Below are 14819 nucleotides of genomic sequence, written 5' to 3'. Positions count from 1 at the left end.
CCTTGTACATATTAGTTCTGTATCTGGGTGGATGTCAGATACTTCCAGATTTCAACTGTCCATTGCTTTATATTCAGTATGCTGCCATCTAAAATTAGCAATAAATATCTTTTTAATCATCTACATCATAATTCAGGTCATAAAGGGTTAATACTAAATAAAATAGAACTATTAATATGAAATAAAAAAATTATTAATACTAAATAAAAAAAACTTAATACTAAAAAGAAACCAAAAAAAAAACGCTAAAACATTTTAAATAAGGCATATTCACAGTATGATACATGTTTTTTTTTTTTTGTAAAAAGAAAAAAAGCTAATGAAATTATTGAAAATTACAGAACCATTATAAGTGTCTGGACCTTTAATACTCCATCTGAATAAAAAACAAAAAAAAACTAACAAGGAGAGAAATTATGGGAACAGGGGTGAGAGGGGAAACAATGAACCCAAAATTACATCTGCTCTGTGTTTAGGTAATCTGACATTTGTATTTTACTTTTACAGGTGTGTGTGTGTGTGTGCGCACATAAACAGAATTTGTACCATGATCATTTTTTAAGGACTGCCGCAAGAACTTGAATATTGATTGATTGATTGGGAGAAGAATTAAGGAAGGTGGGGGTGGGAGGCGTCAAACAGTGTTTTTTTTCTTTCTTTAATATTCCAAACATGCGTTTACCAATTGATGATTGAGAAGAAAAAAAATCTCCATCCTCATCAAGCCCCACCAGAAAAAAAAATGAAAAAAATAAAAAAAGCTAGTAATAGGGAGGAGGGGGATAAAAAAGGAAAGTTAATCATTAGTAAATGTTTGTTTCATAAAAAAAAAGTTTTTTTGTCTTAGTGCTTCCCCCACCACACACATTTTTTGTTAAGTCATTATGATTTCAACTTTGACCACTGAACCACGAATTAAACAGCAAAATCCACCACCCAACAGCCAAACTAAATTTTTATTTTTTTGCTCAGCAAGTTTTTGTTCATTTTCACAAGAGAGCAAAGATAACTGAGGGAGGAGAGTGTTGAAACAAAATAAAAAGGTTGGTGCGTATATGGTGGGAATATCTCATCTGCTTTGTTGTCCAGTCAAGTCATTTTCAGATTAGAAAGAACAGAAACCAGACAAAAGGAAACATTGGAAAATATCATGGATCCGATTTTTCTTTTTCGAATAAAGTGCATTATACATGAATAGGATTCCTGCATTTCCTCCCTCACTCTCTTTCTCTTGATACACCAATTTCCCCCAAAAGTTATTGTTTTTGTGAGGAATTTTTTTTTCGTTTTATAGACCTTTTGTTTTTAGATCTACCTGAAAAAATAAAACTGTCTTTTTTTTTGTTGTTGTTCCCAAATATCTGTAAAGATAACTTGGGGAGAGTTTTTTCTCTTTGTTTTTCAACAATTTCTTTAACATCCATTTGTTGTAAGCCCTGGAACGCCACACCTCAGACGCAATCATTTCACATGAACGATCATCATCCTCATTGGTATTATTATCGTTTTTTACTTTGCCACTGGTAAAGAAAAAAAAAAAAACATTGACAAGAAGTTTCAGTCAGATAAGAACTGGTTTGGCAGCCTCTTTCACGATTTCTGGATTTTACTCTTTTCATTCATCATCATCAGCAGCAGCAGTTGTCGTGGCAATGGTGCTGGCAATAGCAAGACTAAAGCAAATGGGAGCTATTTAAAAGAAAATGCCGCCAACTCCACAAAAAAGCACCTCAACAATATGGGAAGCAATAGGAGCAGTAATAGTAAATCATGGGCTTGTCACATTTAAGACAGTTGCGTACGACAAGATCGGTTGAAAGGGGAGGGGTTAGGGTTAGCCTTCATTCTTTCAGTTGAAAAAAAGTAGGTTTTCCACAATTCCTTTTGGTTTTTAAATCTCTGTGTCTTAAACTTTATTCAACAAAATATCCATAATAAATCCATCATCGTTAATATTTTTGTCATTCTTGCATCTTCATAAATTTTAATTTTTGTGAATAAGTTTGATTTTATTTATCAGCATAATCATCTCCACCCCAACGCCAAAATTAAAGTCTTTTTTTTTTAAATCCTCTTTTGTTGTCCAATGTGTGTGCTTGTATGTTTTATGTTTTTCTTCATGACTGTCAGCAGAAAATCTTTGAGAATTTTGAGAAAAAAAAAAAAAAAAAAAAACGGGAATGGGAGAGGAGGCAGCAGAAGTAGGAGAGGGAAACCACACCCGCCCCTGACCACCAAAAATCATCAACGCAGCACCTGGAAGTATCAGTTGGAGCTGATTTGCTGCCAGGTATGAATGTGTTTGTAGGTTTTGGGGGGCAATTCTGGAATTGTGTTGTCCCCATTAACATTGAAATCTGTTGGTGTTGGATAATTCCGCTCAGAGTTCCGCCTTGGGAGAGTGGCACTAAACGGGGTATGATTGGGTGGTCGTGACAAGGACATGCTCTGTGCACGCGTTAACAAGCCATAGGCAATGTCTCGACGGGGAGGGACGGGTGGGGGGATGCTATCACGGTTGTCCCTGGGAGGTAGAGAAGGAGGCTCGAGAGGTGTTGGCGAGCTGGGCATGGCAGGCACAGAGTCCTGGCTACACGATAAAGAGTCTCTATCTCTTTGGCGAGGGGGTAAAGGAGGGGGCGATAAAGTTGGTACAACTTCTTCCACCTCCGGAGGAGAATTTAAGGAGATAGCACTGAAGGCAGAGTTCAAAGTTCCTGAAAAATAAAATAAAAATTTAAGTAAAGAATAATTCAAGATGAAATTATAGGCAGACATTTTAGAGAAGGGTGAAAAATTCTGGACGATATCCTAATGAGGGTGAAGGGGTCATTTTACATTAAACTTACATAGAAAACTGACCCCCCCCCACTTACACTTAAAGATGGAACACTTTCAATATAAGATGAAACGCACAATCTGTAAAGTTAGAGTAATTCAGAATCAAGCGACGAATTAAAAAAAAAATAAATAAATAAATAATTTTGCTTATTTAGAATTAAACCTATCTTCAAACCAAAAATATAGAAAACACTTTAAAAAAAAAAAAAACAACTTTATGATGTACATAACTGTCATGGAATGAAAATGTTATATTCCAAAAAACACAAATTTATCAAGTACTTTCTTTTAAACAAGAAAATCAAATTTTATGATAAAGCAAGACATTACGTTTTGATTGGCCATGTTTTATAAATAAGGGAAAGACAACTCAATTCGAACCAGAGATATCAAAATCATCTTTGTAATGGCTACAATTTTCTATTAAAATCACAAAAACTTACTTGATCAATTTACATAATTGTTGGAATATGACATCTTCATTCTGTGAGAGGTGCATATTATACATCATAAAGATTTTTCTGCGATTTAGTTTTAAAATAGGCGTAATTCTGAATAATTACCAAAATATTTAGGAGAGATGGAGTAGCATTATGCATTGTAAAATGACGTCTTCATATTTCAGTTCTGATTAATGTCAAGCAAGGTAAGCCCTTATCAAACACCCCCACAAAAACAAAAACTCAAGCGTGAAAGACTGACAGAGCCTCTTATAGAGATGATTGGACACTTCTAACGCAAGATGTGTCTATTCTATCAGTGTGCTTTCAACAATAAAAATGCTATTTTGAAGTATGACAGACCTAGACTTGTAAAAACATATAGACATATCTAAAACTAGTGTGGAAATTAAATTCAGAGATTATAAATTTTCGTTTTTGTATTAAATAAAAAATCCCAATCAAAAAGAAGATAACTAGTTTTGTACCTTGAAATTATCTGTCTTGTCAACAGACATTAAATTCGGGTTATCTGCCCTTGCTATACACATGGCATTAATGGGATGGCATTTAAAATGAATGCAACCGATCACAGTCTAGCCATACAAATAAAATCCTTTATGATCCATTTGAAATTGTTTATAATCAAGAGCAGTTGATGATTAAATGGAAGGCAGAGATTGTTTAGTGTACCACCATTTAACCATCAACATCATGACAGTAAGCCATCAGCAAACAAGGATTTTTTTTTTTTTTAAATTTCAGCTGGAACCAAATAAACAATCCTATATCAATAAATGAATTGTAAGATGAGAGAAGAAAATTTTAAACTGCAGAAAAGTTACATCATTTGAAGTTGAAAAGATGGCCGCTTTAATTAACATTAAATATAATCATACTATTAATTAGATATTAACATTTCGATACAATCGTGATGGACATTGTTCACTCCTCAAGATTGTTGGGTTAACATGATTTAGATAATCTTCTTGTGGCAGCTAGAATCCATGGAAGAAGGATGACAAAGAAATAGTTTTCAATTTTTATCACTTTTGTTCTTTTAACTAATGAGTCATTTATTATCAAGCCCAAAAGCGAGTTGAGGATAATTAACAAAATGGATGAATTTTCAGTTGGATGATGAAGAATATTATGAAAAGATTGAAAATAATTAAAGATCTGAATAAAATTTGATTACCTATGAAAACGCTTTAAGAAGAATATTTGTTAACATTGGATTTTAAGACAACCATGTTGTAGTCTGCAAGAAAGCAGTTTCATGGTAATGTGTTTCAACATGGGAAATGTTTTTGAAAACAAATTGTTCAAGAAAGAAATTCCATTTGATGTTCAGTATACAGAAGAAAGGAAAATTCTTTGCAGTTGTGATAAGATGAGTTCTTGTTGCGAATATCTTATGAGGGACCAGAGATTGGAGCTCAGTCGAGGTACTGTATTACCCTCAACTATAGAACAATTTCCTAATCTTATACTTGATTCCAGCTATTTTCAGATTAGATGTAAAGGAGATTTAAACGGCCCTGTTTGGATTTAATGATTTTAAGTTTTAAACTGCAACTGTTTTAACATCAAATCCTTCCAGGTCACATGATTAAATCTAACCAATCTGCTATTTAGATCTGTATCATGTGATTGCTGAAGCTGGGATTGATCCATTTCAATCATATCAAAGTGACTTTATGCATTTGACAAATCATATTACTGCTAAGCAACATGTAACATTAGTTGGCATGAAATAATCCGTTAAAAAGAAAATTATCTCACCTGAGACATCTGTGGCTGGTGGGGTTAAGGGAGTATTTGGAGTTGCAGGAAGCGGCGTACCTATTGTCTCCGATTCTTCTTCATTGATACGAGAATGGATAAATGGTGCAAATTGGAAAGGATTTCGAGTCGATGTACTATGCCGATTGGCTAAAGGCTTAATGCCAGGAGACTTCAGTGAGTATTCTGTCTTCCTTGGCTAAAAAGTGAAAAGAAGAGTTTATGGTCATACAAACACAAAACAACAAAAAGTGTTCACTTAAAATCAAAAGCACTTTTAGTTTTGTTTACTGCCATATTAACACATTTAATTTAGTGAAATTTATTTGAGGTGGATCAAGCTTAATAACAAATAAAAGGTTTCAAAGTGTGGTTTTATTTATATCTGCATCTTGGTAGAAAACTAAAGATAAAAAAAACAAAAAAACACTATTCCATTTTCCAACATTAGAAAAAAAAATAATAGTTAAGACTTTTAGCTGGTCATGGCTAACAGAACGAGAACAATCTACCACATGACTTAAAACAAATGGTTATTTTAGAAAAGCTGTACAGATCTGAGATTTCAACAAGATGCAATTAAAAAAGACCTCAGGTTACATTGATTGAAAAATTGTTGGACTAAAATTCAAGATGAGAATAATAGTCCGCAAAATACAACTAACAGTATCTAAAAACACCAGAGAAGACTGTAGGAGATAAAACAATTATAGAAAAATGGATGCAGCTTATATGATAACATTGTTTATTTTGACATATTTTCTTTTTTTTGATATGCAAAATATTTTTACTCATGTACCTAACCTCAGCTAAATTCATAATTTTCTTTTTAAACGAGATGAAATAAGAAAATGGACAAAAAAGAAATGCAAGAAAGAAATCATCCTTACAAATTTCTTGGGTTGTTTCTCTCCACGAGGTTCCAAATCCAAAGACTTGTTGTATAAATAGTCACTGAAGTCTTTTTCACTGAGGTCACCGAGTGGATCGAGTTTTACAAAAAATTCCTGGGACGCAACAGAAATGAAGAAAAGAATGGATGGTGAGATTTTGGAGCATTTACGAGACAAGAACAAATGTTAATATTGAAAAAATAAAAAAACATTTTAGATTTGATTAAATCAAAAAATTTCTTGCTAATGTTTACTAAATGAGTGAGAATTTGGTAAATATTTCTGCTTGCAAAGATTTTCAAGATCTGAAATTGGAGACTAAGATGTTATTTTTTGAATCATTACAATTAGATTTGATATAATTGTAAAAAGTATTAATTTTTAAGCTATTAAAAGAAAGATACTTGGAAGTGTTGATATTGTTCCCTGAAAACCTATTCAATAAAAAAAAAAAAGAGATGGAAAGAAGGAGATAGAAGGGATGGAAGAGAGTGGAGAAAAATGTATGAACAGCATAGAATCTTTACACAAATCCATGAATAATGCAAAAAAAAAAAAAAAAAAAAAAAAAAAAAAAAAAAAAAAAAAAAAAGCTGAAAAAGTTCGTTATATTTTAATTAAACTTTTTTTTTTTTTCATAAAAAATACTATACGCATTTCAAAAAAATAAAGCATCATTCCTTTCCATGATTGAAAAACGTTTGTATGAAAGGAAAATAAAATTAGAAATTCATTTTATTGTAACTTAGACTTAGGAAAACCAGTGTCGTGTGATGCATGAAGTGGTCAAATTATACCACCATTTCAATCTGAAGTACGATCCACAGCGTCTGTAGCTTCTTCCCATTACAATCAAATCTTTCTTGATTGTTTGCTTCCAGTTTATTTTTGGTCTTCTTTTTCCATAAGGGGTTCATTGAAGCACTTGGTTGACAATTCTCTTTAGAGCCAATCTTAGGGTATGTCCGAGCCAGCCTAGATGTTGTTTGAAAATCATTAGTGATTATACTGTTGCTCTCTGACTTGTTGGTTTTAGTGTTGGCTGTGATTTAACTTCAATCAATTTGAGTATTTACGAATTGAAATTAAGAAATAATTTGACTCTAAACTCACATCTTAATGCAAATACCACCATTGTTCCATGAAAGGAAATTTTTACAGCTGTCGCTATTTTCCCTCAAATACCAAACTTTTCACCAATTCAATTCTTTTTCTGTTTTTTTAAAACCCATCATACTCAAATATTATTTAAAACTTTTAAAGAGTAAAAGATCAATAACACAATCAATGTCCCAAACCTGACCTATAGATGATGTCACTAATAAAATAAATCTAGGTTTTTTATGAAATACTAACCTTCAAATGACATGCATCAAAATTTGAGCACAATTGAATTATTAGTTTACAAATAAGTTATTTAAATGAAGTTACTATTGCAAATTTTAAAAACAATGAAAAATTTTTTAATTTCATGAGAAAATTTAATGATACTGAATTCTCAGGTCATCCAAATTCTGCAGAAAAAAAAAATCCACAAAGTCATTTCAGTCAATTGTAAGTTGAAGTTGTGTAAAATAGCAGAGGAGTTAATGATATTAGAAAGTTGTGTATTCATCATTTTGCATGAACATTTGTCAATGAGAAAACTGTGTCCAAAGTGAATGATGCAATCAAAAAGCAACAAGGCGTTAAAGATTTGAAGCCTATTTTGCAACTATTTTATGTTTCTTTATTTTTGAGATTCAGATTGATTATTCATATTATATGGAATCTCTTTGGATCAGTAGCGTAGTGGATAAAATGTAAAATTCAATTGCAAAAAGTTACACTTCCGGAGGTTGAAGGTTCAATCCTATGTGAGGGCAATACTCAAACATACAATTGTAAATTACTTATGACTTCTACCCCATCATGACTGATAGAACAAAAGCATGCTACCCTAATGAATCACATAAAATGTTCCGTTTGAAATTCTGTGCAGATTCCCAGTTCGACAGAAAGATTTCAGAGTTCAACAAGATACACCTAATAAAGGTCAGAGGTTAAATTGACCGAAACATTGTAAAAATAACATTCAAGATAAGAACAATAGTTCAAAGAATCCAAATAAAACAAATATTTCATTTTATTCCCACTCCCACTCTTAGTATCCTGTCGCAGTACGTATTATATACATGTGTGTGTGTGTGTGTGTGTGTGTGTGTGTGTGTGTGTGCATGTATGACTATGTTTTACTTTATCAGAGTATGTACAAAGAATACTGTTCTGATGAGAGATGTTATTTGGACAAGTGGGAACTGCAGGATAAAAACTTTGGATTTTGGGATTGTTTAAGCTTGAGTTTCAGATTCTTTTAGCTTCACGGATTACTGTTGACTTTTATTCTGTTGGAAATGCCGTTTATTACTCACAAAAGTATACATATTTTTTTAAAATATATTTTAAAATTTTATGCTAACCAGTGATACATTTTTTTTTTTTTTACTAATTTTTATCCTCTGATGAAAATAGTATTTCTTTGAAAATTCGTGGACTAAGGATTTTTCATTATTATAATTTCTTCTTTGAATTTAACGGATAAATAAATATTGTAATTGATTCAATTTATTTACATTTATTTTTCATCTCTCCATTTATAAATCTCTTTTTCATATATAGCAAAGATGCATGAATATGCATTTTTCACAAATCAGTTTCCAGTGAATGATCACCAGGAAAGATATTTAAAAAAAAAAAAATAAATAAATAAAAATCAATAGACCAAGCCCCACTATTGAACTGTAAATAAAAAAATATTTTTATGTAGCATTACAAGCGGATTTTTTCTTTTTAGATAATTGTTATTTTATCAACTTGCATGAAAAGAGCTATGCAAAATATGCTTAAAACCGTTTCAATTATGCAAATACCATCAGTAGTTCAAAAGTTATGAGAATTTTAAGTGCCAAAATTTAGGCTTTTCATGGACATTTTTCTTTAGAAAAAGTGGGCTAAATTATGGACCTTAACATTTCAAGAAATTTGGTAATTTTGTCACCACTTATTTATTTTTCAAGCTATTCTCATGAAACTTGGTACTCTTATGTAAAATTGTGTGCTCTTTCTGATTATGCAGTCAAATCTGATGTATCTCTTTACCATAAGCTATCTATCTATCTATATATATAAAAGGCAAAATGTGTGTGACCATTTCGTGTATGTCTCGCAAAGGGTTTTCTCGCATACGTTCCTGAGGGGGGGGGGTAACGATCGCTTACAAGTATTTATATACGCCCTAGATAATAATATCTAGGATTTGGGAAAGCGCGTTGCGTCTAGATTTATTTACATCGACTTGTACAAAATTATTGCTATTTTGGCTTCTCGCATGTTGATTGGGCTTTTTCGTATAAAAAGCGAAACTAATTCCAACGGAGGTGTTCTCGGCATCGCGCCGGGAAACGTCCAGAAGCAATCAGCTATGATCAATGTGGTATATCAGACAATTACTATTCAATCTGGACAATTGGGAGCTGGTTTCCCCCTCCCCAGCATCTGTTAGGAAAAAAAAAAAAAAAAAAAAAAAGTCAAATTTGGGTAAACAAACCCAAACGCTGCCTCGCAGCAAAAGTTAACTGCGTGACTTCTATTTGACCTTCTTAATTAGGTCAAATCGAAGCAGCAGAGTTAACTTTTATTGCGGACACCTGTTTTTAATAGTTAAATAAATAAATTCAAACGTGTCTGCGTGGTATGTTGTGGTGGCCCAATGGTTAACGTTGCACATTTTTTTTTTTTCACACTTTAATTTCCAACTTTGCCTCAAGGGTTCGGGTTCGATCCTCATTCTCACCTACCAAAGCTTTTATTTTTTATTTTAACCCCCCCCCCTCGAGTTTTGATTTACCCAAAACCACACACACCCGGTACCCCCCCCCCCAGTGAATTATAAATTAAGATGTACAAGTTTCAATTTTTTTTAAACTGGCGCATAGTATCATACAGTGGGTGTCTATTCATGAACAAAACTAAGTATTATAGTGGTATTTAAATACAGCTTTATTGAGAATGCCTCCCCACCAGAGGAGAGCTAAATCTGGGGTGTAGCCATTGAATGCCTAAAGAGCATTCATGGCCGGTATTTACTACTCCCTTCAAAGAAAAGAAAAAATTGAGTAGACATGAATTAATCTCAGAAATAAATCTAAAAAAATTTTTCATACAGATGTTGAGTTTCTGTAAAAAATGGAAATTCCCATATAGTCGACCAGAACTTATGCATTTTAGGACCAGTCCAATTTTCAATTTTGTAAATCCTCTTTATCTGGCCAAAAATATACCCCTATTTTCGGAGATGCGGTCATAAATCGTACTCTATATGAATCCTCGAATGCAACTTAACATTTTTCTTTAAAATTACTACTTTTATTGGTTTTAAAAGATGCTGAAAACAAATATAGCATTTAAATTTTCTGAAAAGAAGTAGTTTTCCAGATATTAAGCAATATCATTTCTTATGTTATCACTGGTAGTCATCTTGGTACGTGCAGGCGGGCGAACGCATCCCTGAGAAACTATCCGCAAACACCAAGATGGCCACCAGCAATAACAGAAGAAATTACATTGCTTAATATCCGGAAAGTTTATTTACGAAAAATTTGAATGCAATATTTGTTTTCAGCATACTCGAAAACCGTAAAAGGTCGTCATTTTAAAGAAAAATGCTACGGTGGAAACAAGGTAAAAATTTACAAAATGTATCACAATGTAATTCTTTATCGACCTGCCTAAGTTTTATATTTGGAAACCAAATATTTTGTTATTAAAAGTGATTTTAAAAACAGCGAGAACAAACACATCTGAAGGGCCAACATTATTTTAAAACCCTAACCCTTGACACATATTTTTTATGCATTTATTTCCGTGATACCTAAAAATTAGTTGGTTTGATAGAGAATTTCATGCAATGAGTTTTAATTCCCACCCCAACACACTTTTTGTGATTTCTCTCCTCTTATTTTACTGCTGGTGAACATTTATCGATATATTTTTTCATATCGTAAAGTTTTCCGATATAAAAAATATGAAAAGGTGAAAAAATGGTTATTATTATTTAGATATCCTCAGTTAAAAAAATGAGTTTGTTTTACAGATTCGAAAAAAATGGTCTCAACAACGAGTTAAAAATAAAAAAAAAATTATACAAAATACTGTTAGAAACCCACCCAATAAATGTCACAAGGACATTTATTGGTTGCGTTTCTAACAGTAGTTTGTATAATTTTTAAATCATTGTCGAGATTTCAAAGACATGAGATATAGGGTAGGTCGATTTTGAAACCACGGAAAGACTGAGGTAGAGAAAGTTGCTAAATAACATTTATAACACTGCAAAATATTTTTTCCCAAAACCTCGTAATTTTTTGAGCAAATGAATTTAAAGATTGAAAATTTTCAATATCCTGGCTATACATCGCTGAATGCCGGTGTTAAATGAAAGAATAAGCATGTCATATTAATACCGCTTCTTTTTAAGAAAAAATATGAAGAAAGTATAAGCAATATTTTTTAAATTTGTTTGTTATGTATGTTATCTTCAGAAAACTTAATGAGTGCCGGAAAAAAAAAGAAACTCTGCTAAAGATTTCATTTAAAATAAATTTTAAAAATTTATAACAAGGGCTTTATTTTACCCCGTTCATCTTTCCTTCAACACCGTCTACTAATTTGCTTCATTTTCTCGCTCGCTCACGTGTGTTGTGTTTACTCTTTAGTAACAAACTGATTTCAAATACAAAAACTACATTTTGCATTTTATATCTAAGCACATTTTAATTAATAAGAGAAAGAAATATATATTTTATATCTTTGTGCTATTTGACAGGTTTTTGTTATTAAAAATAACATTTTTCTACGCAAGGCTATTTGTGTGTGAATTAATCGACTTGTGTTTTTAAACTGTTTTCGGTGAGTAAAACCATTATTATTGTTTTATATATATTTATCTATTTTTCCTAATTTAAATTAATAATTTTCTTTTTTCTATTTCTTACAATATCATTTAATATATTTTTGCAGATATTTTTCTAACAATGAGTCGAAAACGAAGTATTTCTACACATAGTACTGATTCTACAAAATTTGCAGGCCCACCTTCTCCATTAAAAACTACAGAACCCCCTACTTTCCGTCAAGTTATTAAATATAGTTACTTTATGGAGAAATCTCAGCCAACTCTAAATGCATTTTCTTTTTCGAAATTAATGGCAAATGAAATTGTGGATATTTGGAAGGCAGTAAATCCCCGTTTGCCCCTATTGACTGAAAAATGGATTATATATAAAGTGCAAGATACTTGCTTTCGAAAAGTTAAGCAAATAAACAGAAAATCCTTATCAAAAGTCGCTAAAAATATTCTGGTCGAAAAACTTGACAAATTATTTGACATTTCATCGTGTTCATGTGATTTACCACTTGCAAGATGTAGTGACAAAAATGTTAAATGCAGAAAAGAAAATTGTCAAGCAAAGCACATAGTGTGTACCTGTTCTATCACAAAGAATGTAAGTTTACTTTTATTTATTTTAATTTTCAATTATTTGTTTTTATTTTTAAAAAGGTTAATGTCTATATCATACATATCTTAAATTAAATGAATTTCGATACTTGTAATCATATTAATTACAAGTATCGAAATTCATTTAATTTAAGATATGTATGATATAGACATTAACCAAATGAGAAAAATTCTTACAATTTTTTATATGTAAAATAGCATTATTTCTAAGACCAGAGTAGAATAGAATTAACATTTGTCAAATTGTATATTTCAGGTTCCTCTGGAAGATCGGGAATATTTGAAGGACCAAAGAAATAAAATTGGACCCAAAGGCAATTTTCAACTGGGACCTGTTGATAAAGCAGCAGTAGCAAAATCTAAAAAGTTATTTGTGTCAAGAGAAAAGCAAGTTGATTCATCCCCTCCTGTTGCTTCAACATCCCAAGGCCAAAATATTCTTCCTTCAGAAAATAGTGATGAAACAGATGAAAGTTTTGAACCAGAGGGAGAATGTAAGAGTATTTACAGCCTTATAAAAATTCCGCGTTATGCAATTGAACTCATCAGGGGTGATGTCTCGTCCAATTTAGGAGCAAGTCTCGCAAATGCTTTTCTTTTAGATCTGCAGGCTGTGGGCCTTCTGAAACCAAACATTGATTTAAAAAATATTTTTTTGGACAAATCCAAAATTGATAGGGAAAAAGAAAGAACAAAAAATAGTGCCTATCAAAAGCATAATGAAAAAATTAGCAATCTTATCTGTATTGGTGTCGATGGGAAACACGACAAAGATACATTATTTTACCAAGAAACTGTTGATGATAAAGGGAACAAAATACAAAGAAAATCTAAAAGAGAAGAACATCATTTGACTTTTACAAAAGAGATGGGATGCGGAAGTAATGGCAAATACCTTACTCATAGAGTGATCCCCACTGTTGGAGCCACAGGTGCTGTTCTGGCAAATGAGGTGTTCCAAGTGTTAAAACAATATGAAAGTGTTCAAACACTAAAGGCTGTCCTTTTGGACAACACTAGCACCAACACAGGATGCAAATCAGGACTAGTCTCTTCCTTAGAAGATAAAATCAAAAGGAAACTACACACAATTGGATGTTCCCTCCATCAGAATGAGCTCCCTTTTAGGGCAATATTTAAATCCATTGATGGAAGTGGCAAAAGCCCAACATCTTTTACAGGCCCACTTGGAAAATTATGTGCCAGCAATCAACATCATTTGCCCCAAGTTAACTTTTTACAAGTGAGTGGTCCTTTAGAGACTATTTACTCTAAATTAACAGAAAATAAGGATCTATCTGGTGACCAGAGATTACTGTTAGAATATTCAGTAGGAATTTCGAGGGGCAAAGTAAATCTTAAGTATGCAGCCTGGAGGATCGGACCATTGAATCAGTCAAGATGGCTTACTCTGGCAATCAGATTAATGTGCATATGGACACGAAAAAGTTATGCAACAGAATTAACCACAAAAATGCATAATCTGATTAAATTCATTGTCCAAGTCTATGCAGTTTGCTGGTTTGAAATTAAATTAGATAACAAATTTCATAACCAGCAACTGTATATTTTTAAAATAATTGGGCAAATAAAAAAGCAGCCATCAGAAATTCAAGAAATAGCATTGAAAAACCTTAAATTCAACGCTTTTGCCCTTTTGCCTGAAAATATTATTTTCTCAATGATAAAATCTAATGAATTGGAAGTGAGAGAAGAAGCTATTAAAAGAATTTTAACCATAAGGTAAGTAAACATTTGTTCATATAAACTGATTGTTTACACTGATTTATACATTCATTTTAACAAAAAATTTAATTAAAATAAAAATTGTGTTTATTTGTTGAATTCAATATAATAATTTCTTTTTTTTCAGGAATGGGGAACCATCGAAAAAGCGTCTGAAAAAAATTTCAGATATAAATTTTAATGCTTCACATTGGTCGGATTTGATAGACCTTTCTCAAAATGGAGTGTCAGAGCCAGCTTTGACTGAAGACTTATCAGACAATGAACTTCTAGAATTCTTGATGAGTGGTAGAAAGCCAGATTTGCCTGATTTGCCTGCTCATTCACAAAGTGTTGAAAGGGCTGTGAAGTTGACATCAGAAGCCTGCCATTCAGTCTATGGACTTGAAGCAAGACATAGACATATTATTGCTAAAATTTTATGCCATGAAATGAGGCCATTTTTTGCTTCAAAAGGGGCTTGTAGAGAGACCTTTGACATTATGTTACAAAAATAGTTTGATTTTTGTACTTTTTTCCCTAGAAGTAAGAAATGTTTTGGATTTGTTTAAATTTTTT

At 32.0% G+C, this 14819-nt stretch overlaps 1 protein-coding gene across 1 annotated transcript in view; it reads right to left on the bottom strand.

Annotated features, from left to right (window-relative positions):
• Positions 1–251: 251 nt before the first annotated feature.
• LOC145243868 (son of sevenless homolog 1-like) overlaps positions 252–14819 on the bottom strand; it is a 239794-nt gene continuing 225226 nt past the window's right edge. Inside the window, exons 22-24 of the mRNA XM_080106937.1 lie at positions 5957–6073; positions 5067–5265; positions 252–2717 (exon numbers count right to left, since the gene is read on the bottom strand). Of these exons, the coding sequence (XP_079963063.1) occupies positions 2266–2717; positions 5067–5265; positions 5957–6073 (768 nt within the window). The 3' untranslated portion in view covers positions 252–2265. The remainder of the gene's footprint in view (positions 2718–5066; positions 5266–5956; positions 6074–14819) is intronic.

Source organism: Euprymna scolopes, chromosome 22 (genome assembly GCF_053919585.1).
Source record: "Euprymna scolopes isolate OS-2025 chromosome 22, ASM5391958v1, whole genome shotgun sequence".
Lineage (NCBI taxonomy): Eukaryota > Metazoa > Mollusca > Cephalopoda > Sepiida > Sepiolidae > Euprymna > Euprymna scolopes.
The sequence above is the reverse complement of the archived record's forward strand: the minus strand, read 5'-3'. Positions and strand labels throughout refer to the sequence as shown.